Raw genomic sequence first — 24,264 nt, forward strand, 5'->3', positions numbered from 1 at the left:
CTCACTAGTGTAGACATGGCCCTAGCCAGCCCTACATATAGAACTGGAGGGTATTTCAGGCAAAGTTACTGTGGAGACCAAGGATTTATGCATTTCACCTAATAATCTAAATTTAGCTTCCACAACCTGGACTTCTCTCTTTGACACCCTACAGAGCTGGTACCGACATCCCCATGACCATAGGCTGCTTTCCAGCATAGACAGCAAGTGTGAAAAATCAGGACAGGGGGTGGGGGTAATAGATGCCTACATAAGAAAAAGCCCCAAATATCTGGACTTTCCCCATAAAATCGAGACATCTGGTCACCCTACTCCAACATGAACTAGAAAGTTTATCTAGGTGTCTTATGACGTGCACGGAGCTTTGCACCACTGATTTAACCACAGAACAGGTATTCACCCCAGAGCCCCTCGGGCAGCTGGACTCAATGCAGTCCCGGCACAGCCAGAGAGCGCGTGCCGTACAAGATGGCAGCGCCCACAAGCCCAGGGGGACGCCGGGCTGCACGGGAGGCTCCGCCCACTAGGAACAGGAGACCGGAAGTGTCCGTTAAAGGGGGCGCTCTGGGCGTGTGCCCGCCGGAAGTGTCCGTCGGTGCAGCCCGGTAGGTTCCTGCTGCCGGAGAGAAGCCGGCGTTCCGCTGAGGGCCCAGGCGCAGGCAGGTGGGGGGCAGGGAGGTGGCTGCAGATCCCCGCGCGCGGTTCTGTGTGCGGGGCGGGCGTCGCTGCGGGAACACGGTGCTGCTGCTTCCCTGCCGCGCCCGGCTGCCGATGGCGCCTCCTCGAGTGCCCAGCCCCGGGCACCCCACCGCTGCGGACCCCAAATGTGGCCCCGCCCCAGGAATTTCCCCCCCCGGGGGGGGGGTGTCTTCCCGCGTCCCGCCAGGTGTGCGCGGTGGCGTCGCGCTGCCAAGGGCAGAGTTTACAAGGGGGTGTTTCCCCCTCGAGCTTGTGGAGTCCAGAGCAGCCTGCGGGGTGTCTCGTGTTGGCCCCTCCTTGCTGGTGCGTTCAGCTCTTCCCCGGATCTGGGATGTGTGGGGGTGACCCAGCGGATGGGTGGTGGGTATGGTGCTGCCTGGCACCTCCCACGTGGTTCGGCTTGCAGGGTCGGGGCCACCACAGGCCTCAGTCCTGCAAACAGTTAGACACGTGTAACCATGCAGGACGTGAGTCCTTCCAGTGAAGTCCGTGGTACTTTCATCTGCAGGTATTCACGTGCTTGAAACTGTTTGCAGGACTGGAGTATTAGAACCCCATCCTGCAGATGAGTGGCTTTCCAGGTTTAGCTTTGCACAGTCAGAGACATAGGACTGGAAGAGACCTCTTGTGTCATTGAGTTCAGCCCCTGCCATTGCAGGCGGCATCATCATATGGTCCTATTCATCAAACTTCATCTGAAAATTAAGTTGTTTACACTGGAGGACATTGAAGAAGTGAGTGGGGCTACACATGGGTGAATGGATCATCTTGTACTATCAGGGCCTATATTACTTAGGACAGGTTTACTGTTAAAATGCTGCACCGCAGTAGCACTTAAGTGAAGACGTTCCTATGCTGATGGGAGAGCTGCTTCTGTTGGTCTAGTTAATCCACCTCTGCCACAGGTTGTAGCTGTGTTGACAGGAGAAGCTCTCCTGCCAACATGGCACTGTCTACACTGGAGATTAGATTGTATGACTACATGGCTGAGGGATGTGGATTTTTTGGGAAATACTGGTTTTTGGTACAAATTTCTGTTCTTAGTTACACTGATGTAAATGAGTGGATTTACTCTAGATTTACACTGGTGTAACCAAGACCTGAATTTAGACTCATTAGCTTTTAACACACTACTGCTCCAGAGTGTGTCATTTGCTTTGATCCCTGATTTATTCCTGAATAGAATTCAGTACATTTTAAAAATTGCATTTTGCTTTATGATCCTGATCTGTGCTTAGATCTTTGTCTGAATAGTGGCAGTTTGATTTTCTTAATTTTATATTAAAAATTTTGAATAAATTCTTTAATATCTATCCTTTATCTGTCCCTCTTTTTTTCTTTGCAGTCTATAAGAAAATTCTGCAATGCTATTTTGAGTGAGTGAAGCAGAGGAGGATGAAAAATGCTCAGACAAACAGCAGTGACAGTTACTGTGGCAACCCTGTTGAGCGTTGCAGTAGGGGGTCTCGTTTTGTGGAAAGTAAGCCAGCGTCGGAAAGAAAGGGTCCGTGGTGGTGGTAAACAAGGTGGAGCTCTGAGAAGGTCAGGCGATGAGGAACTGACGGAAGTGGAGGAGAAGGAGTTGCATTCATATGTCGGTTCTCCCACCATTTCCTGGGTAGAGGAGATCCTTGGTGCAAAAATAGTGATAGTTTCAGAGGCAGAGGAGTGGGATCAAGTGGAACCATTACTGAAGAAGGAGCTTCAGAGGTGGCCAGTGCTTGGGATTGACTGTGAGTGGGTAAGTGTTTGATCAAGGAAAATCTGTCCTCCAGCCTCCTAGGGCAAAGGCAGAGAATTGATGAGGCTTTGAAGATTTCTTGCGCCAACACCATTTCTGGTTTTAGTAGTTAGAATGGACGCACCAGAAATGACTCTTGAAATTGCCTGTGCAGTTACCACCAGGGAATGCAATAAGGGTCTATTGATTTTGATTTTAGTAAAAACTTAAATTACCTGAGCATGGATTTGAAGTATATTGAGATCATCATTCGTTAAAATTTTGGAATAACTCTTAACATATTCCATTGGTGGAATTATAACTGCTTTTGATTGGCTAGATACTATATATTCGTACAATGTTTCTTTCAAGATAACTTACTAGAAGTGTATTAATTCAGCCTTATTTTTAAGGCGTTTACATATTTTAAAAATTATAACTAAAAATAAACTAAAAGAGGAGAAATCACAGCTATTTATAAATGTATATGTAAAATATTGGACCTAACAGAAGATGAAATTCCCAGAAGAGGGCCAGCACAAGACCTATTTAAGTGGTCAAAACCAGCTTTCAGTGGGATTTAAGTGATGTCTAGACCTTGGGCTGGCCCTCTTCTGAAGGGTGAATTTCACCTACACTACATACATTACCTTAGGCGTGGTCTACACTAGGGGTGATCGATCTAAGTTACGCAACTTCAGCTACGTGATTAACATAGCTGAAGTCAACATACTTAGATCTACTTACCACGGTGTCTTCACTGCGGTGAGTTGACTGCTGCCGCTCCCCCGTTGACTCCGCGTGCGCCTCTCATGGCAGTGGAGTACAGGAGTTGACGGAAGAGCACTCGGGTCGATTTATCACGTCTAGACTAGACACGATAAATCGACCCCTGCTGGATCAATCGCTGCCCGCCGATCCGGTGGATAGTATAGACATACCCTAGGCTAAAGGGGAAAAAAAGGACTGAATGGTGAAATCCGTTAGGCTGTGAAATAGTCACCCAAGGAAAATGGGGGAAGCCACATTGCTTGTCTCTCTTAAAATTAGACTTGACAATGCACTACAGAATATACTGTGTGCAACAATGCTACAGTGGACTGGGGTTCTCAGGACAAATTATTTGGTGGCCTCAGAGCATGGCCACCAACTCTTGCTAGTGGTCGTTCTCACACTTTTCTCTAAAATACTTAATTAGCTTTAGGAAAAACAAACAAATATACACATCCAAATCATTGTAATTTTATTTATTACTAGCTAGTAAGTCTTTTGTGAAGAGTGATACTAACAAGCATACAAGTATCACTTTTCACAGCAGACTTACTCGGCAAGCCTGGGGATGAATTAAGCCCTGGATGGGGGTCAGGGGAGGCAGTGGGCAGGCTGAGTCTGAAGCCCGGTGTCCGGAGGATGGGGCCTGCCACCACGCAGCTGGAGCCCCAGGCAGAGCCTGGAGCCCTGTGGCCTGAGACTCACCACCCCAGGAAGGTGGGGAACTCACTGGCTGCCTGCTTCTCCAGCATTGTGCCCCAGGTGTCTCCAGAGGTGGGCAGGGCCCAACCCCTCCTGGTAGCCCCAGCAACCAACACCAAGTCAGTGCATCCAGGAGCACCACGGAGTAGGAGAGGCCACTACTTTGAGCCCCCTTTCCCCCCCAACCACAGCCCAGGATGCTGTGGCTGCAAGAAAAGGCCCTGGTGGCTGCATGCGGCCATAGTGGCCGCATTTGAGAAATGCTGGACTAGATCACTTAATATGTCTTTTCCATCTGTAATGCCTAGGATTCTGTTGTGGTTTGTTCTGTGCCCATATACTAATACTCTAACGCCAGTGCTGTTTGGTTCTTTGGTTTTAGGTGTCAGTGGAAGGAAAGGCCAGTCCTGTATCCCTCTTACAGATGGCCTCTTCCAGTGGCTTTTGCATTCTTGTTCGATTGCCCAGGTTGGTTAGCAGTGGACAGACTGTCCCAAAGTCTTTACTGGACATCTTGGCAGATAGCACTATATTAAAAGTTGGCGTTGGATGTTGGGAAGATTCTTGCAAGCTACTTCAGAACTATGGCCTTGCAGTCAAAGGGAGCATAGATCTCCGGTACCTAGCCATGAGACAGAGGTGCGTATCCATAAACAACAGCAGTGTATTTAGAGTGTACAATTTTAATTGGAAATCTTAAAAAATGGATTTGGTTCTGATGAAGGATGCCACATTGGTAGTCCTGGATTTGTCCTCCTAACAGTTATGGCCTGGGTAGCAGCAATGCAAGCCTCCTCTTCCCCCCCGGCCCTTGTAGTATGCCTCAAACTGTGACCCATGCAGACCACTGTTCTGGGGACAAGGGGATAGGGTCTCCATGGCCCGTTCAATCCTTGTGCTCTGTACTGAGGCTGTGAGTATGGAAGCCAAGTAGTGCCAATTGTGGTGGGGGCTTTTGTAACAAGGGCATCTATTAAGAACTCAACTAATACTTCCAAGCAGTGTGTATATATTGTAACTTCTACCCAGTGGCTCACAATTTCAAACTAAACTAGTATTGAATTGTAAGAGAATCTTGATAATTAAGACAAAGACCTAAAAGAGGCAGAAAGGGAAACACACCTTGTCTCCGTATACAGTAGGCTGTTTTTTTCTCTCCATCTTCTAGGGTGTACAACTCATTTTGTCCTCTCTGAAATGTTCTTGCAGACACATTCTGAGTTCTTATCGGCTCTCATACCATGGAAAACACTGGTTATATGATAACCAGGTGAGCAGCCTTCTCACTCCATATCTAACAGCCAGGATTTGAAACGTTGCCTGTCACCATTTACACCGTGAACATAAACACGGCAACTTAACTGTTCATTTATCTGCATGGTGACCAGTGAAAGGAAAGTTAAATTTCAAATATTGGAGACCCTATCTTCCTTCCTCCCACCTAAATATTTGGATTTGGCCTACATTGCTCCCGGGAGGAGGAGGAGAGGGCAGACTGACATGCATACTGGATAGTGCTCAGTGATCAAGGAGGACCCACAAACAAATTCCAGCTATGCAAACTGGATGTGTCCATTGGCCTCCTTGCAGGTTGCCTGTCCTAGGTGTCATTAATTTGGCTTATCAGAGGTCCAAACTCAGTGGTCTATAATAATCTGTGTGTGGCAGGGTGCTTCCTATGTAACTGGGTACCTGCATACACTGTCCTCAGATACAGGTTAAAGAAACAATCAGCAGATGAGTGGAAAGAGATGATTATCAGACTTCTTGAGAAATGTACACAATGATCAGCTTTTAATTTCCTCCTTTAATAATTGTTTCCAGTGAAACATTAAAGATACAATAATATTTTCTGATATTGCTTTCATGTTAAAGAAATAAAGTTATAACCTTTTGCCTAGAAACACTCTTCAATTGCAATATTTTACAGGCCTTTGGTGTGTAGGTCTATTGGTCTTGTGCCACTTCTTTAGCAACCATGAGTTTCAGACAACACGGAATCCTTGAGTCTTTCATTGGACAGTTTAAATGTGTATCTTCTGATTCTTCTCCTCTAAAGCGATGACTGGATCTCTCATTTCCCAGCAAAATGTAGCCCATTCATGGCCATTTGATCTGGTGGCATTTCAATTCCATACAGCAAACTTGCCCATCACTGTAGGATATCTCTCATTTTCATTCAGAGGCAGACAGCTGATGGAAAGATCCCCACTCTTTCTCTCAAAAAGAATTCTTCTTAGACTCTGTAATGATCTAGTGTCTGTATTATGTGAAACAGCTTCAAGCGGGAATCGGTAACATTCATGCTTGAGATCTTCTGTTCCAAAACCAACCAGTGACCTAAAGACGAAAGAACTATGCTAGCCAGTGAAGCTTACAGATGAGCAGGTGTCCTGTTCCTATAGTATAGTACATACATCATCTAATCACACACTTCAGTAGTTCCTCTTGTTCAAATAGATCTGGGGTGGATGCGAACATTTTTCAATTTGATTGGTGCTTGTATCCATTTATTTGCTCTTGTTTGTTAAACTGAAGGAAGGATCTGCTCTGTAATGGACTCAGCCTCAAATCTCTAGCTGAGAAAGTCCTGAACTGCCCACTCGACAAGTCTCTTCGCTTGCGCTGCAGCAACTGGGAGGCAGAAGAGCTGACTCAAGACCAGGTGTGTCTTCTGATTGTAGTTATTCTAAAGGGCAGGATTTGGAGTCGAGATCTGTGGTCTGTTCCAGCTCTGCCACAGGCTCAGTGTTTGACTGGTCCAGATGCTTCATCTCTCCCTACCTCAGTTTCCCTCTCTTTAAATGGGGATTCTTTCCTGTTTTGGGGTGGGGTGGAGGCATTCAAGGCTTAAACTTTGGAAAGCTGTTTGACATATTTGGATGTAAGGGGATTGAAGTGCCAAGTATTATTTCTGTTCATAGGCAAGCACCAGGGAACTGGTGATTGCTGATCTGCGTGGGTTTTCTGAGTGATCTGTAGCTGATTTGGGGATTGAGCCTTGAAGGTGCTGAGCATGTTTATCCTGGTCCAGCAAAGTACTTGAGCACCTGCTTAACTGCAAGCACATGACTAGTTGCATAGACTTGAATGGAACCACTCATGCTTAACGTTAAGCAGATGCTCTAGGACTTTGCTTGACAAGAGCTTGTGTGCTCAGCCCCTTGAGGATTGACCGTATAATGAGCAGATTATCATTCAGCTTTTTGAGAGTAGGGAGGTAACCATATAAAGGATTGTCTGCCTTTGAAGTCAGTCTGTCTGTGCCATCATTTTGAATGGTGTACAATGGACAGGATTACGGTGAGCATATGTAAATATTGTCTTTTGAGCTCTGCATGTCCTTCAGTCGTCTTAAATTGACTTTGTATCTACAGTTTTCAGAGTAACAGCCGTGTTAGTTAGTTAGTTAGGAAATGGCCCACCTTGATTATCATACACATTGTGAAGAGAGTTGTCACTTTGGATGGGCTATTACCAGCAGGAGAGTGAGTTGGGGGGGGGGGGGCGGAGGGTGAGAAAACCTGGATTTGTGCTGGAAATGGCCCAACTTGATAATCACTTTAGATAAGCTATTACCAGCAGGACAGTGGGGTGGGAGGAGGTATTGTTTCATGATCTCTGTATGTATATAATGTCTGCTGCAGTTTCCACGGTATGCATCCGATGAAGTGAGCTGTAGCTCACGAAAGCTCATGCTCAAATAAATTGGTTAGTCTCTAAGGTGCCACAAGTACTCCTTTTCTTTTTGTATCTACAGTATAATACCTTCTGACTCCCTCTAGGGGTCAACTGGCTACATTGCAGATTACTGGAAGGGCTTTGGATTGCATAATGAAGAGGAGGGTCTGTGGTTCTAGGTAGGGAGCACTAGAGGCTCCCAGACAGGAACTTACGCTGAAGTGAGGAAGTCAAATAAATGCTGCTCCCTCTTTACCTAGAAAAGATGTTTCACATTTGCTGTGTTGGGGGATCTTGTCTCAGGTCCTCACAAGGCATTAGCCCTCCTTCTGCACAGTAACACAGAGCTCTGGCTCTTTTCCCCAGGTCACTTATGCTGCCAAGGATGCCCAGGTCTCAGTGGCTCTGTTTCTCCATCTGCTGGGATTTTTCTTCATCCCTGCTACAAGTGGAGGTGAAAATGCTGCTGTTGTTTGGGAAAAAGTACTGGGCAAGTGCCAGGGCTTGACAGATGTCCCATTCAGAGGAAGAAGCAGCAGCAGTCTAGGAGATGATGGAAATGGAGAGGCGGACGCCCAGCAGAAACCAAGGAATCGGAAGTCTGCAACTAATGGCCAGTCCCCAGTACATCAACAAGTGAAGGATCCCCGCAAACAGAAGCGAAAACCTCTGGGTGTAGGATATTCTGCAAGGTAATTGCATGAGCCTTTTTTACTATATGCACCTTAACTAAGTTTGCGAGGACAGGATTTTGATTCTTCCAGCCCTGCTCATTATGGTTATGCACATTCACTACTGCTGGTGTCCAATAGCTAACCCTGAGAGTTAAATGTAGGATATAAGTGATACATTTACCAAAGGATAAAAGAGAGCTCAAGATCATTCTGATGCTTTAGAGATCCTAATCCACTGAGCGCACCTCAGAGCAATATGACATTTGTCATTCTGCTTTCTAAAATAGGGATATAATCAGGTATAATTTGACTGCCTCAGAGCTCAAGAAGGAAAATCTCTGGCCTGCGCCTAAGCAGAGCATTTCACAGTTGGCTAGGCAGGATGGATAATGTTAGACCGAGGGGGTCGTTTTCTTCTCAAGCACCAGCTTAACTATTGCTGGTGGCAGAATATAAGACTTCAACCAATGGTCTGATCTGAACAGGTAAATCCTAAATTCTTATGTAACAATGGAATCTGACTGTCTGAAACTTCAGTTATTTTATTTACAATGCTTTTTAAATTAAAACAAGTTAGATAAACCTCCTTAATCTGAATCCAGGAAGGGGAGATGCAGAATTCATATGCCTGTTTTTAAATTTAATTCGATTATATCCGAGATATTTATATAAACAAACATCAGGAATTAAACAACTTCAGTCATAGCTAAATGAAAAAGAAAAATAGATATTTCAACGTTTAACTTTCTCTGTTAAAATTCTTAGGTTAGCTGTGGGGGAGATAATTTAATGGAGCCAGAAAAACTGATTTGTTAGTATTCTTTAACAATTAAAATAGAAATAACAGTGTTCTGTTATTACTTGTAATTTTCTCTGGTCACTTCATATTTTCAGCAAACATTTTGAGCCAACATCAAACAGTCCAAGAAGGGCTCAGCCCCCTAGGAAAAACAAAATAGCTGGTATAACAGAATTCTGAGCTACATCCAGGCTGATGTATGTATGTATTTATTTATTTTTTAAATCAAGAAGCCCCTTCATTAGAGACACTTAAAACTAGTCAAGACAAAGTGCTGGAGAACATATTGTAGGGAATAATCCTTCCCTGGTCTCTAGGGTTAGATTAGATGTGATTCAAAAGGTTTTTTCCATTGCTGATTTCTAGGAGAATGTTTGTTTTAATTTGAAATTGTATTTTTAATCCCTAAATCACTCAGATGACACCTTTGATGGAGCTATTACACCTGCTTCTCCATTTATTTTCTGTATCCTCTATCTTGGCTGGCCAGGCTAAACAATGTCACCTTTACCACAAAAAATTCCCACCAGTGCTTACTACCAGTTCACCTGAACTGCTGATAGGAGCCTTAGAATAGACAAATCCCAGCATCTTCATTTGTTTGTTTTTATCACCATGTACTAGTGGAAATATTTTTGTCAAATTCCCTACTGTAGAGACCGTATGAATTACTGAATAATTTAAATTTGTGCAAGAGTTCTTGGCCTAATGCCTCTTGTGGTAGCAGTTCAACTCAGGGAATTCGTACAGCTGTGATCACACTGGTGCTGGTGAATGGAGTAAGGATTGTAGGGGAAGGAGCACTTTACACTACAACAGTAGCTGTCCATCTCTGCTCCTGACAATTATCTAGCTTTGTTGCCACAGTTCTGCTCAGGGCCTCCTGGTTGGAAGATGCAGCACATCTTCCTCCTCAGGCATTTAGTTTTGTTAAAGGGGTGCTGTCAAAGTAAAGATGTCATTTTGGAGAAAAAAAAATTCCTTCCCTGTATTGCTGAAAACACTGGAGAGCATCCAAACCAGATTTTAAACAAATAAGTTACTTTTCACCATTGAGAGTTGCTCACATTTAATTCTGAAATGTAAGCCTGTTGTCAATGATAGCTTCAACAGAGGGTTCAAAGTTCCTAGCTTCATGGGTATTGGCTACTGATCTGGGAAACGGATCCTTCACAGTCAGTAGTTGTAGCCAGAACAGTCAGTCACTAAGGATGTTGCTGCCCTCGGTGACAGCCTGTTCTGCCAGTATGGTACCTGACCCATAAGTACATGTTGCTGAGGGCTAGAAGTGTGTGTACTCTTGGGGGCAGTCGTCTGACTTAAAGGATGCCAGGTGTATGCAGCATGAAATATGTAGATACATAGAGCTCAGTTTCTGGGGTCCTGTTTATTATAATTGTCATGATGTTCACCCCGTTTCACAGAAAATCTCCCCTGTATGATAACTGCTTCCTGCATGCACCAGATGGACAGCCTCTGTGTACTTGTGATCGCAAAAAGGCCCAGTGGTACCTGGACAAGGGCATTGGAGGTACGTATGCCAGTCCTCATATTAGTCTGTGTCTAGGAAAGAGATTTTTTCTTTGCCATGATAGTGTTGGGTGAGAAATGATACTTTTGAGAAGGGGCCCAGGTCTGAACAGAGATCCAATTATTGGAGATGTTGGGGGAAGGAATAAACAGGATGTGTCCCTTGACTTTGTTCATAATTCATTTAGCTTTTCACCTGCACTTCTGCAACTGTTAAAGGCCTCCCTCTCTGCGTCCACCTTTCCAGAGTTGGTGAGCACAGATCCATTTGTTGTGAAGCTGCAGTTCGAGCCCTCAGGACGTCCTGAGTCCCAAGTCGATTACTATCTGACAGTCAAGGAGAACTTGTGTGTGGTGTGTGGCAAGAGAGAGTCCTACATCCGGTGAGTTTTTACACAGTGCAGGGAAGAAAAATACATCTGGTAGAGTAAGACCCAGACCCTGATCAAGTTCAGTCTCTACCATAAGGAACTTCATGTTATTTACCAGTGGGAGGTAAACTGGGACACAGTCATGCTTGTGTAGAATTCAGTGTATATATCTCGGGTAGGCTGAAGCCGTTCAAGGACCACATGATCATATGTAAGGACTATGTTTTAGTCACAGGTATTTTTAGTGAAAGTCATGGACAGATCAGTAAACAAAAATTCATGGCCTGTGGACCTGTCCATGACTTGTACTATATACCCCTAACTAAAACTGTGGGTGCTCCAAGGTGTGTGTGTGTGAGAGAGAAAGAGAGAGGGCAAGCCGTGGCTGCTCCTCGGGGCTGGGGGGGAGAGAAGGAGGAGGGGGGCTGGCAGGCTTCCCTACCCGGGAGCTCTGCGCAGCTCCCCGGAACCAGCCAGCATGTCCCTGCAGCTCCTAGGGTGAGGGAAAGCCAGGGGGGCTCCGTGCGCTGCCCCCACCACAAGTGCTGGCTCCGCAGCTTCCATTGGCTGGGAGCGTGCAGGCAGGGGCAGCACGTGGAGCCCCCTGGTCCCTTCACCTAGGAGGTGCAGAGACATGCCAGCTACTTCCGGGGAGCCCCCCCAAGGTAGTATCGCCCCGCTTCCTAACCCCCTGCCCTGAGCCCCCTCTCACACCCAAACTACTGATGCTGCTGAGGTGGGAGGGAATGGGGGCGTGGTGGCCCGAGGCTGTCCCAGCAGTGGCTGGTGCGGCTGGCCCAGGAACTGCTCGAGCTGCACGGGAAGGCCCGGAATGAGCCACATTGGCCTCTGCAGAAGTCACGGAATCCATGTCAGACTCAGAGCCTTAATCGTGTGTCTCTGGACAAGTTTGGCATGGGAGAGAGGTTGGCACTCCTTGCAGTAGAGAGCAGTTGTGTTTACTCTCACTAGAGAACAAGCTGTGTTCAAACAGAGTGCAGACTGCAGTCCAGCCTGTACAGGCTAGTGGTACACATACCTCCCCAGTTTAACTCTTTTTTTTTTTCAATGAAAGAGAATAACAAACCCTCTGTGATGTTTTAGGAACAACCAAGACCAGTAAGGGGTTCTGTCACTGCCTGCCCTTTAACTTTAGAGGCCTTTGTGCTGAGCAGCTGTGGTTCAGATCCCTGACACCAGTAGCCAGCCCACAAGTGTATGCTCTCACCAGTCTAGTTACTCCTTGGGGTGTGACACCAACAGCCCTTCCAGTTCCAAGTCTCCCCAAATCTGTACTTCCCGAGTTCTTAACTATCAGATACTCTGACTTTTCGGTTTGTCACCTGAGAAGGTGTAAAACCAGCCACGTGGATACCAGCTACTTTGACATGCACGTTCCCCACAGCTTGCATGCCAGAGACCTGCTTGGGGTAAAAATAAACAAAAGGTTTATTTAATAGCAAAACCACAGATTTGAAGATAAGAATAAAGGAAAGCAAACCTATACAGGTTACACAGCAAATAAACACAACCTCAGGCTTTTACATTTCCATATTAGATAAAATCTCTTTTATAATACAGATTACCTGTTGCCATAAGACAGTTTCTCAGCATACCCACTACCTAGAGGTGGGATCCAGCATTCATGGAGAGTGTCTTGCCACAAGACTGTCCCTCAAGGTCTGGATAAAAAGCTGAGTCCCAAGCCTGTTCTTAAAGGCTTTTTCCTTTCTTTCTTTTTTTTCCTCTGTCTGTGGTGACTCATGTTTATTCAGAGTGGGGAAATTCCCTCTTGACTTGATAACCCGGATGTCTCAATGTCTCTAATGGCCCATCATTGTCTTTCCTGGGCTGGACAATGCATCAGTACTTGAAGCCAATTTCATGTAAACTTCTGGTTTTGGCGGTGCCCCTCCTTGCTTCACTGCTTAGCCCCCGCTGGGAGGTGTAGTTGAAGCTGTTGCATGGATTATTAACACAGTTTTCTATAGTCACAAATACATAGCTCCATAACCACAGTCTGTACACACATCTCGTAATGACCATCAAGTTCAGAACATTACAAGCTTTCATAAAAGACCTTATTCGTTATACTTTTATAGTACAATAATACAGTATGCAATCATTTTGATTTAATTGATCATTTTGGGGACTTAAACTATCTGTTTTCCCGGTCGGTGTCCGGACCCTGACTGTCACACTGTATTTAATGCTGTTGTTGGCATTTAAATGGCCCAGGTGAGCTGTGACAACTACATATCCTTAAAGCTAATTGGTGTGGAGGGGAGTGAGTTCCACTCTGCTCCCAGCTAAACAATAGCAGCTGTAAAGTGTCCTGCAAGGCTACCTGAACTGATTAGCAACGTGGTCGCTTTAGAGTTTGACAGTTGTGCCTTTATAGCAGAAAAAGACAGATGTTTATTTTTAAATGAAAGCTTCCAATTTTTGAAAAATTCATCCAGATGCATCAGAAACTGGAGAGAATCTGAAACCCTTTGTGTGATCATTGGGCTGTCTGACTGCAGATTTCTTCTGGGTAAAGGGTGTTTTCTTCATCGATTTTTCTGGGAAAGGATGTTGGAATGTTTTTACGGAGGCCTGTACAATCTTGTTGCAAACTTTCCCAGTGGCTTTCCTTGTCCCTTGCAGCCCCTTGAGCCTAGGCCAAGCAGAGCACACGTGCAGTTCTTTTCATCCCTTCAGATGTCATATGAGAGCTCAGGGCTTCATCAGCTTGATGAAAATCTCCATATGTCTACTAAGGGTATGTCTACACTACGAAATTAGGTCGAATTTATAGAATTCGGTTTTTTAGAAAGCGTTTTTATACAGTCGATTGTGTGTGTGTCCCCACACAAATGCTCTAAGTGCATTTAGTCGGCGGAGTGCGTCCACAGTACTGAGGCAATGATTGACTTCCGGAGCGTTGCACTGTGGGTAGCTATCCCGCAGTCTCCACCGCCCATTTGAATTCTGGGTTGAAATCCCAATGCCTGATGGGGCAAAAACATTGTCGCGGGTGGTTCTGGGTACATATTGTCAGGCCCCCCTTCCTTCCTTTCCTCCCTCCCTCTGTGAAAGCAACAGCAGACAATCGTTTTGTGCCTTTTTTTTCCTGGGTTACCCGTGCAGACGCCATACCATGGCAAGCATGGAGCCCACTTAGCTCATCGTCATCGTATGTCTCCTGGGTGCTGGCAGACGCGGTACTGCATTGCTACATAGTAGCAGCTCATTGCCTTTTGGGAGCAGATGGTGCAGTATGACTGGTAGCTGTCATCGTCGTACTCCTGGGTGCTCTTTTAGCCAACCTCAGTGAGGTTGGTCAGGGGTGCCTGGGCAGACATGGGAGTGACTCAGCCAGGTCATTTCCCTTTTTAGGTTTCGTCTCATGGAGAGTCAGTCCTGCCGGCAGTCGTACTGCCCTGTCTTCTGGTGAGCAGCCAGGAGACAACGATGGCCAGCAGTCATACCGCACCATCTGCTGCCAGCCTAAGATCTATAAAGATAGATGAAGTGGATCAAAACAAGAAATGGACCAGAGTTGTTTTGTATTCATTTTCTCCTCCCTTCCTCCCTCCCTCCGTGAAATCAACGGCCTGCTAAACCCACGATTTTGAGCTCTTTCCTTGAGGGGGCCATTCTGTTTCTTCTTGATGCAAAGCCACCCCCTTTGTTGATTTTAATTCCCTGTAAGCCGTGTCGTCAGTCGCCCCTCCCTCCGTCAGAGCAGCGGCAGACAATCGTTTCGCACCTTTTTTCAGCGCAGGCGCCATAGCACTGGGAACATGGAGCCTGCTCACATCACCGTGGCAATTACGAGCACTATAAACACCGCACACATTTTCCAGCAGGATATGCAGAACCATAACCTGCAAGAAAAGCAAAACCAGGAGAGGAGGAGGCAACTGCAGCACAGTGACGAGAGTGAAGAGGACATGGACACAGACTTCTCTCAAAGCACGGGCCCCTGCAATGTGCACATCATGGTGTCAGTTGGGCAGGTTCATGCTGTGGAACGCCGATTCTGGGCCCGGGAAACAAGCACAGACTGGTGGGACCGCATAGTGTTACAGGTCTGGGATGATTCCCAGTGGCTGCGAAACTTTTGCATGCATAAAGGCACTTTCATGGAACTTTGACTTGCTTTCCCCGCCCTGAAGCGCAAGAATACCAAGATAAGAGCAGCCTTCACAGTTGAGAAGCGAGTGGCGATAGCCCTGTGGAAGCTTGCAATGCCAGACAGCTACCGGTCTGTTGGGAATCAATTTGGAGTGGGCAAATCTACTGTGGGGGCTGCTGTGATGCAAGTAGCCAACGCAATCAAAGATCTGCTGATATCAAGGGTAGTGACCCTGGGAAATGTGCAGGTCATAGTGGATGGCTTTGCTGCAATGGGATTCCCTAACTGTGGTGGGGCCATAGACGGAACCCATATCCCTATCTTGGCACCGGAGCACCAAGCCGGCAAGTACATAAACCGCAAGGGGTACTTTTCAATAGTGCTGCAAGCTCTGGTGGATCACAAAGGACGTTTCAGCAACATCAATGTGGGATGACGCATCTTCAGGAACTCTGGTTTGTTTCAACAACTGCAGCAAGGGACTTGCTTTCCAGACCAGAAAATAACCATTGGGGATGTTGAAATGCCTATAGTTATCCTTGGGGACCCAGCCTACCCCTTAATGCCATGACTCATGAAACCATACACAGGCAGCCTGGACAGTAGTAAGGAGCTGCTCAACTATAGGCTGAGCAAGTGCAGAATGGTGGTAGAATGTTCATTTGGGCGTTTAAAAGCATGCTGGCACAGTTTACTGAGTCATTTAGACCTCAGCGAAACCAATGTTCCCATTGTTACTGCTTGCTGTGTGCTCCACAATATCTGTGAGAGTAAGGGGGAGACGTTTATGGCGGGGTGGGAGGTTGAGGCAAATCGCCTGGCCGCTGATTACGCACAGCCAGACATCAGGGCCGTTAGAGTACAGGAGGGCGCGGTGCGCATCAGGGAAGCTTTGAAAACCAGTTTCAGGACTGGCCAGGCTATGGTGTGACAGTTCTGTTTGTTTCTCCTTGATGGAACACCACCCCTACCCCCATCCCCCTGGTCCAGTCTGCTTTTCTGTAAGCTAAGCACCCTCCCCTCCCCTTCCCCCTTCGATCACCGCTTGCAGAGGCAATAAAGTCATTGTTGCTTCACATTCATGCATTCTTTATTTATTCATCACACGAATAGGGGGATAACTGCCAAGGTAGCCCAGGAGGGGTGGTGCAGGAGGGAAGCACTGGGTGGGGTGGTGGAGGAGGGAAGAACAAGGCCACACAGCACTTTAAAACTTATTGAATGCCAGCCTTCTGTTGCTTGGGCAATCTTCTGGGGTGGAGTGGCTGGGTGGCCAGAGGCCCCCCCCCACACCTTCTTGGGCGTCTGGGTGAGGAGGCTATGGAACCTGGGGAAGAGGGCGGTTGGTTACACTGGGGCTGTAGCAGCGGTCTGTGGTCCTGCTGTATTTCCTAAGCTCAGCCATATGATGGAGCATATCAGTTTGATCCTCCAGCAGCCTGAGCATTGACTCCTGCCTTCTTTCAGCAAGCTGATGCCACCTACCATCTTCAGCCCGCCACCTCTCCTCGCGGTCATATTGTGCTTTCCTGCACTCTGAGATTGTCTGCCTCCATGTATTTTGCTGTGCTCTGTCAGTGTGGGAAGACAGCATGAGGTCAGAGAACATTTCATTGCAAGTGTGTGTTTTTGCCTTCTAATCTTGGCAAGCTTCTGGGAAGGAGAAACATATGCAGCTGGTGGAGGGAAAAAAAAAAGGGAGAGTGGTAGTTAAAAAGACACATTTTATAGAACAATGGGTAGACTCTTTCACGGTAAACCTTGCTGTTAACATTACATAGCACATGTGCTTTCATTACAAGGTCGCATTTTGCCTCTTATTGAGGGTATGCTGGTTTGGTGTGAGAGATCATTCACGCAGGGCCGGGCAACAGAATTTGGCTTGCAGGCAGCCATAATAAGCCAGTCTTTTGGCTTCTTTAACCTTCATAACATGTGGGAATGGTTTCAAACAGCAGCGCCCTCATTTCCCATACGAAATAGCTGTTGGGTTGGCCATTTTAAAATGGGTTGGCAATTTAAAAGGAGGGGCTGCGGTTTCCAGGTTAACGTGCAGCAGAAACCCAACTAACTGCCCCCCCACACACACACCCCCAATTCTCTGGGATGATGGCTTCACCCCTCCCCCCACCAGGTTGCTAACAGCGGGGAAGATTTCTGTTCAGCCGCAGGCAAACAGCCCAGCAGGAACGGGCACCTCTGAATGTCTGCTTACTAAAAGCACCCTATTTCAACCAGGTGATCATGAATGATTTCACTCTCCTGAGGGTAACACAAAGAGATAAAGAATGGATGTTGTTTGAATGCCAGCAAACACCGGGACCATACACTACAGTGCTTTGTTCTGCAATGATTCCCGACTATGTGCTACTGGCCTGGCATGGTGAAGTGTCCTACCATGGAGGACGGGATAAGGCTGCCCTCCCCAGAAACCTTTTTCAAAGGCTTTGGGAGTACATCCAGGAGAACTTTATGGAGATGTCCCTGGAGGATTTCTGCTCCATCCCCAGACATGTTAACAGACTTTTCCAGTAGCTGTACTGGCCGCAAATGCCAGGGCAAATTAATCATTAAACACGCTTGCTTTTAAACCATGTATAATATCTACAAAGGTACACTCACCAGAAGTCCCTTCTCCACCTTCAGGGTCCAGGAGCCCGCCTTGGGTGGATTCGGGGGGTACTGGTTCCAGGTCCAGGGTGATAAACAGATCCTGGCTGTTGGGAAACCGGTTTCTCTGCTTCCTTGGTGTGAGCTATCTACAACATCATCATCTTCCTGTCCCCCAAATGCTGCTTCCGTGTTGCCTCCCACTCCTTGGACGGAGTCAAAGCACAGGGTTGGGGTAGTGGTGGCTGCACCCCCTAGAATGGCATGCAGCTCATCATAGAAGCGGCATGTCTGGGGCTCTGAACTGGAGCGGCCGTTTGCCTCTCTGGTTTTTTGGTAGGTTTGTCTGAGCTCCTTAATTTTCGCACGGCACTGCTGCACGTCCCCGTTATAGCCTCTGTCCTTCATGCCATTGGAGATTTTTTTCAAATATTTTGGCATTTTGTGTTTTTGAACGGAGTTCTGCTAGCACGGATTCGTTTCCCCACACAGCGATCAGATCCTGTACCTCCCATTCGGTCTATGCTGGAGCTCTTTGGCGATTCTGGGACTGCATGGTCACCTGTGCTGATGGGCTCTGCATTGTCACCTGTGCAGGTGAGCTTGCCACGCTGGCCAAACAGGAAATGAGATTCAAAAGTTCGCGGGCCTTTTCCTGTGTACCTGGCCAGTGCATCTGAGTTGAGAGCGCTGTCCAGAGCGGTCACAACTGAGCACTCTGGGATAGCTCCCGGAGGCCAATACCGTTGAATTGTGTCCACACTACCCCAAATTCGACCAGGCAAGGCCAATTTCAGCGCTAATCCCCTCGTCAGGAGTGGAGTAAAGAAATCTATTTTTAAGAGCCCTTTAAGTCGACAAAAATGGCTTCATCGTGTGGACAGGTGCAGGGTTAAATCGAGAGAACCCCGCTAAATTCGACCTCAACTCCTAGTGTAGACCAGGCCTAAGGCAGTGTCTACGCTGCCACTTTCAGCGCTAAAACTTTAGGTGTTCAGGGGTGTGAAAAAACACACCCCTGAGTAAAAAAAGTTTTTTTGGGAGTACATCCAGGAGAACTTTATGGAGATGTCCCTGGAGGATTTCTGTAGCACCAGTATGGACAGTGCTTTATCACCGGGAGCTGCACTCCCGGCGCTAAAGCTACCAACCCTCATTCGAGGCGGTTATTTTTTAGCACCGGGAGAGCTCTCCCAGAGCGATAAAGCGTGACTACGCTGCCTATGTCACAGCGCTGCCGCGGCCATGTAGACGTCCCCTAAGTGTGCTCAGTAGTGATTTTGCAGTTGCTCATAACTTTATACAATTTGTTTCCACCCCTGAAGCCTTCATTGAGGGTAACATGCCACAGATGAAGGTTTTGATTAGACACTTTTGTGATACTAAAATGACCAGTGTGGCCATTCTTATGTTCCTATGAACGTACTCATTTTTGTCTTTAACTATGAACCAGCTCTGAAAAATACCTCTACAATGGCACTGTGGGGTCATTTTGGGTTGTGGGGTGGGTTGTGATTAATTTTCATTGATTTTTATATGAAGAAAATAAACAGAAAGATAATTGACTTATAGCTTGTATATGTTTCAATATACTGCATTCTTTATGGGATTGCCCATAGAATTCTGCAATCTTATTACTCGTCAGATCTAAAAGACATCGACCTAACACGTTAGGGTGGGAGTTAGAAAAGTAAAATAGGAGAAGACATGTAACCAGGAAAGGGAGGGAAGACAGGGACTAGGAAAAGGAGCGTTTAGGTGGAATGGAGGTTTGGCTTTCTTTGAATAGTCTCAATGTTTTTTATCCAAATGTAGCTAAAAGCAGGGCCCAAATTTCTTTGAATTCTTATGAAGGGTTTCCTGTTGATTCTCTCAGTAGCTTCTAGAGAGAACTTACCTAGGTTACAAAGGAGTTTTTTCTAATTGCCCTCCCTGCAAGACTCATACTGAGATCAGAAGGTCCAGCTGAGCTGCTACTTACTGTTCATTGTCATGAGTAATAAAGATTCTGTAGGCCATATTTTGCAGTTAGTTACAACTATGCAATTCTTTTGTGCCCTCTGGGGATGCACAGTGTAGCTGAGAGTAGAATTTGGTCCTGCATTTGGAATTGGGCCCAGTCCTGCAAGCACTGATGCATCTGCCTTACTTCACACACGAGTAGTCCCTTTGAGGTTAATGGGACTACTCCTATGAGTATCGGTACATACATGCATATGTACATGCAGGATTGGGGCTTTTGTTAGGAATTCTTTTGATGCACTGGCCAGGACAGAATCTAGTGATGTCTCTGCAGGGCTAACAGAAGTGGAAAGCAAAAATACATTTCTGTCACTAAGGTCATCAGATTAGCCATAGAGTACACACACAGAACTGATCCAATGCTATCTTCACAGGCGCTTTTCTGACTTTTTTAAAAAAAATAACTTTAAAAGAGTGGATTTGCCCCCCAACTCAAAAATAACCAAGATTATCCTCAGTCTTTACAAAAGAACAATACACTCCTGAGCTATGACCAAAGGTGGAAAGCTCCAGCTTCTGGGATGGTTCCTTTTCAATATCAGTCTTCCATCAGGCGGGTAAGTAGTAGCTGATGGCAGCAGCCGTCTGAAATCTTAGTGAAGACTGTTGCTATTTCCTTCCCAGGAAGAACATTGTACCTCACGAGTACAGGAGACACTTTCCCATCCAGATGAAGGACCACAACTCCCATGACGTACTGCTGCTTTGCACTTCCTGCCATGCCATTTCCAATTACTACGACAATCATCTCAAGCAGCAGCTGGCCGAGGAGTTCAGTGCCCCCATTGGCTGTGAGGAAGGGGTACGCCTGCTAGAGGACCCCCTGCGAAGGCAGGTCCGGTCAGGGGCCAGGGCTTTGCTGAATGCAGACAGCCTGCCTGACACCAGGAGGGAGGAGCTGTTGCAAGGAATCAAGGACTTCTTTAACACAGAGACCGTTACATCAGAGATGCTCCAGGAAGCAGCAGGCCTGGAAACCAGGTATTACAAGAGCCCAGTGACTAGGTTTAACGTTTCAGCCATCTGTATGTGTATAGTTATGTATTTAGACTTGAGTTACAGATAAAGACTCCTAGCCAGGGCCCTAGGTGCCCTGATACATAAATAGTACAGCAGCAACAAAAATCCCAGCAGCATTGGTAGAGCTAGTAATCGGCCTACTTTTTTTCCCGAGCTCCTTTAAAAACACCTCCTGTTGTTTTAATCTCCTAAAACCAGGGCCAGAGTTTAACAAACTGGGTCTTTACACAGTGCGTTACAAACACAGTGCTGCAGAGCTCCGTGCAGGCACAGGGAACCCCAGCACCGATACACTTGTGAGATTGGGGCTGTAGATTACAATGTGTTTCCTGCAGTGAGATGCTTACAGTCTCTCACTCAGGTTATTACTCTGCTAAGGGTGGGGGGAGTAGTCGGGTGGACAACTCTGTTGGCCCAGCCTGCCTAATTGAGCTTTGTGTTTGTCAAGTGCCCTGGGTGCGATGGCGCCCAGCACATCACGGCAGTGGGAGTTTTGGGAGGCCGAGAGTCCCATACCGGGCTTGCGTGAAACCAACCCCCCTTGTGTCTTGGCAGGATTTGGAATGAGCACTATGTGCCGCATGGGCTGAAGGTGGTGCAGAGCTTCGCCAAAGGGGGGCTGCGCTCGCTCATGGAGCTGGAGGGGCGCTGGCGGCAGCACTTCCTGGACACCATGCAACCGAAGCACCTCCCAAGGCGGTGGTCGGTCAACCACAATCATGGGAAGCTGATTCGAAAATATGGGGAGGACCTTCGGATCCAGCTGTCGTGAGAGCGACTCCAGACAGCGACTGGAAGGACTGTTTGACTCTCATCTCCCCGTTGGAACCGCAAGCTCCTGGGTGCGGGATGGCCCACGGAGACTCCCATTGTCAGCAGTGGCTCTGCTGGGACTCGACAACCCTACCAATGGTTAAATCACGTGACTTCAATGTTAAAAGGTGGTTGGGAATTTTTAACCATAGTCTGAATAGAGCTGCTTTGTTCCTCACCCTCTTGTTCTACAGAGAGGGGGCCCTCGTGTATGCAGACATGAGCCCCTCCTTTTTTATTAGACTGTTTGTTTCAATCCACAGGGGGTGTGCTAAGGAGACTTCTCCTCTGCTCAAAGTGACCATTCAAAAATTGGCACTTTCCTAACTGTTCTGATCCCTCTGCCATCTTTGGTGAGTGATGAACAGGGCAGATTCAGCCATAGAGGTTATAGCTGCGTGAATTTGTGATGACCAGCCGTCCCTTGAGAGGTGTGTTGCATCCAGTTTGTCCCCCTAATCATCTTGGATGGCTTCTTCACATGGGATATGAACCTTCGTGTTGTTTCCAAGTTCTAGTGTGGACCGATTCCCCCTCATCCCATGGCTGCACCTCAAACTAATTCACAATTCCAGCCCCACTCTTTACTTTTGGTGCAGGCCAGCTGCACCCGGGTTAGCTTTTCTTGGAAGAAACCTTCTGTCAAGGTTTCTTCCCCACTCTGAACTCTAGGGTACAAATGTGGGGACCTGCATGAAAGACCCCTTAAGCTTATTTCTACCAGCTTAGGTTAAAACTTCCCCAAAGCACAAAGTCTTTGTCCTTGGATTAGGTATAATGCTGCCACCACCAAGTGTTTTAGACAAAGAACAGGGAAAAGACCACTTGGAGTTCCTATTTCCCCAGAATATCCTCCCAAGCCCTTACACCCCCTTTCCTGGGGAGGCTTGAGAATAAACAAGGTGAGCACAAACCCCTTGGATTTTTAAGACCCAAAAAACCCAATCTGATTCTTAAAATCAGAACTTTATTAGAAGAACAAAGAAAAGATAAGAGAATCTTACAGGCAGTCAGATTCAAAACATAGAGAATCCCTCCAAGCAAAACCTTAAGTTACAAAAAGACACACAAACAGGAATATACATTTCCTCCAGCACAGTGAATTTACAAGCCAAAACAAAGAAAATCTAACGCATTTTCTAGCTAGATTTCTTACTAACTTCACAGGAGTTGAAGGGCTTGCATCCTTGATCTGTTCCCGGCAAAGATTTCACACAGACAGACAAAAACCTTTTTTCCCCCCCTCCAGCTTTGAAAGTATCTTGTCCCCTCATTGGTCATTTTGGGTCAGGTGCCGGCGAGGTTACCGTAGCTTCTTAGCCCTTTACAGGTGAAAGGATTTTGCCTCTGGCCAGGAGGAATTTTTTAGCACTGTATACAGAAAGGTGCTTACCCTTCCCTTTATATTTATGATACCTTCCCTAAAGAGACATTCCTGTTTCATGGAGGGGGTCCCAATGTGAAGAAACAGCACTTTTGTCTCATTGAGAACTGTGTCAGAATTGCAGACAGGTCTCTCAGCCTTCTGATGGCTGCTGCTGCATCTTGAGGAAAAGTGACATCATTTGTGATTCTGTCAGTTTGGGAGCACGAACAGTCAGAAATCTATTTAAAAACAAAACAAAACACCTTTCAGACGCACAATGTGTGTCTATAAAAATGTTACTTCCCAATACAATCTTCCTGTGTGGATACTCTGATGAATAGCTTTTGGCAAGCACCCTTTCACATCACTCTGAAATGGGGTCATCTGTCTTACAGAGGATGTGGCGGGAAGAAAAGGCTTTTTCAGAGAAGTAGTATTTTCTAGGCATCTGTACACATAATTGGAAGCCAGGAGCCCTAGAGTGCTAATCCGGACTCAGACGCTAACTTGCTGGATGGCTTTGAACAAGTCACATAACTGATCTGTGCCTCAGTTTCCCCATCTGTAAAATGGGGCTAATAATACTTACCTACCTCACAGGGATGTTGAGGCTTAATTCATTAATGTTTTGTAAAATGCTTTGAAAATGTAAGCCATTAGGTGAGGATTAATTATTACTGTTGATTTTTAAATGTTCAGCATTCATGTTTCTGCCTGGTGCTAGATTTTAGTTGTATTTAACTTCTTTTAAATAAAAAACCCTTTTTCTTAACTGTTCTGACTCCTCTGCTATCTTTGGTGAGAGATGAACAGGGCAGATTCTGCCAGAGAGAGGTTATGTCAGCATGAGTTTGTGATGACCATGTGTCAGGGTTCCTTCCCCACTCTGAACTCTAGGGTACAGATGTGGGGACCTGCATGAAAACCTTCTAAGCTTACTTTTACCAGCTTAGGTTAAAACTTGCCCAAGGTAAGTTTTTGCCCAAGGTAAGATTTTGGGGGGAAAGACGTTTCCAAGCGGGCTCTTTCCCTGTTATATATTTGTTAGACATTTGGTGGTGGCAGCAATAAAGTCTAAGGGCAAAAGGTAAAATAGTTTGTACCTTAGGGAAGTTTTAACCTAAGTTGGTAAAAATAAGCTGAGGGGGTTTTTCATGCAGGTCCCCACATCTGTACCCTAGAGTTCAGAGTGGGGAAGGAACCTTGACAGTGTCCATCCCCTTTCATAGATCTCATTGCAATAACCAACCTCCTGTCCATAGTGACAGCCCAGGATATGGCCTTGGCCTTCTGTGACATAGATGTTCCCAGGCATCTATATTAGTACCCCTGTGTCCAGCCATCTTCTCAGTATTTTGCGAAA

General features: G+C 46.5%; 1 protein-coding gene across 6 annotated transcripts; it reads left to right on the top strand.

The window, feature by feature from the left end:
- The first annotated feature begins 578 nt into the window (after nucleotides 1-578).
- Nucleotides 579-23,670, top strand: EXD2 (exonuclease 3'-5' domain containing 2). Of its 6 annotated transcripts, XM_073348455.1 has the most exons (10): nucleotides 647-663; nucleotides 1,236-1,433; nucleotides 2,045-2,440; nucleotides 4,275-4,531; nucleotides 6,431-6,557; nucleotides 7,940-8,265; nucleotides 10,471-10,577; nucleotides 10,824-10,959; nucleotides 20,327-20,683; nucleotides 21,278-23,670. In XM_073348455.1, the coding sequence occupies exons 3-10, from the start codon at nucleotides 2,102-2,104 to the stop codon at nucleotides 21,492-21,494; spliced, it is 1,866 nt and encodes a 621-aa protein (XP_073204556.1). In that variant the 5' UTR covers nucleotides 647-663; nucleotides 1,236-1,433; nucleotides 2,045-2,101; the 3' UTR covers nucleotides 21,495-23,670. The 6 variants fall into 6 exon arrangements, with proteins under 6 accessions (XP_073204553.1, XP_073204558.1, XP_073204557.1 ...); XM_073348452.1 differs by lacking the exon at nucleotides 1,236-1,433 and having other exon boundaries at nucleotides 579-659; XM_073348456.1 differs by lacking the exons at nucleotides 647-663; nucleotides 1,236-1,433 and adding an exon at nucleotides 582-605.
- Nucleotides 23,671-24,264: the final 594 nt, after the last annotated feature.

The sequence above is a fragment of the Lepidochelys kempii genome, chromosome 6, assembly GCF_965140265.1.
Source record: "Lepidochelys kempii isolate rLepKem1 chromosome 6, rLepKem1.hap2, whole genome shotgun sequence".
NCBI classification, from domain to species: domain Eukaryota; kingdom Metazoa; phylum Chordata; order Testudines; family Cheloniidae; genus Lepidochelys; species Lepidochelys kempii.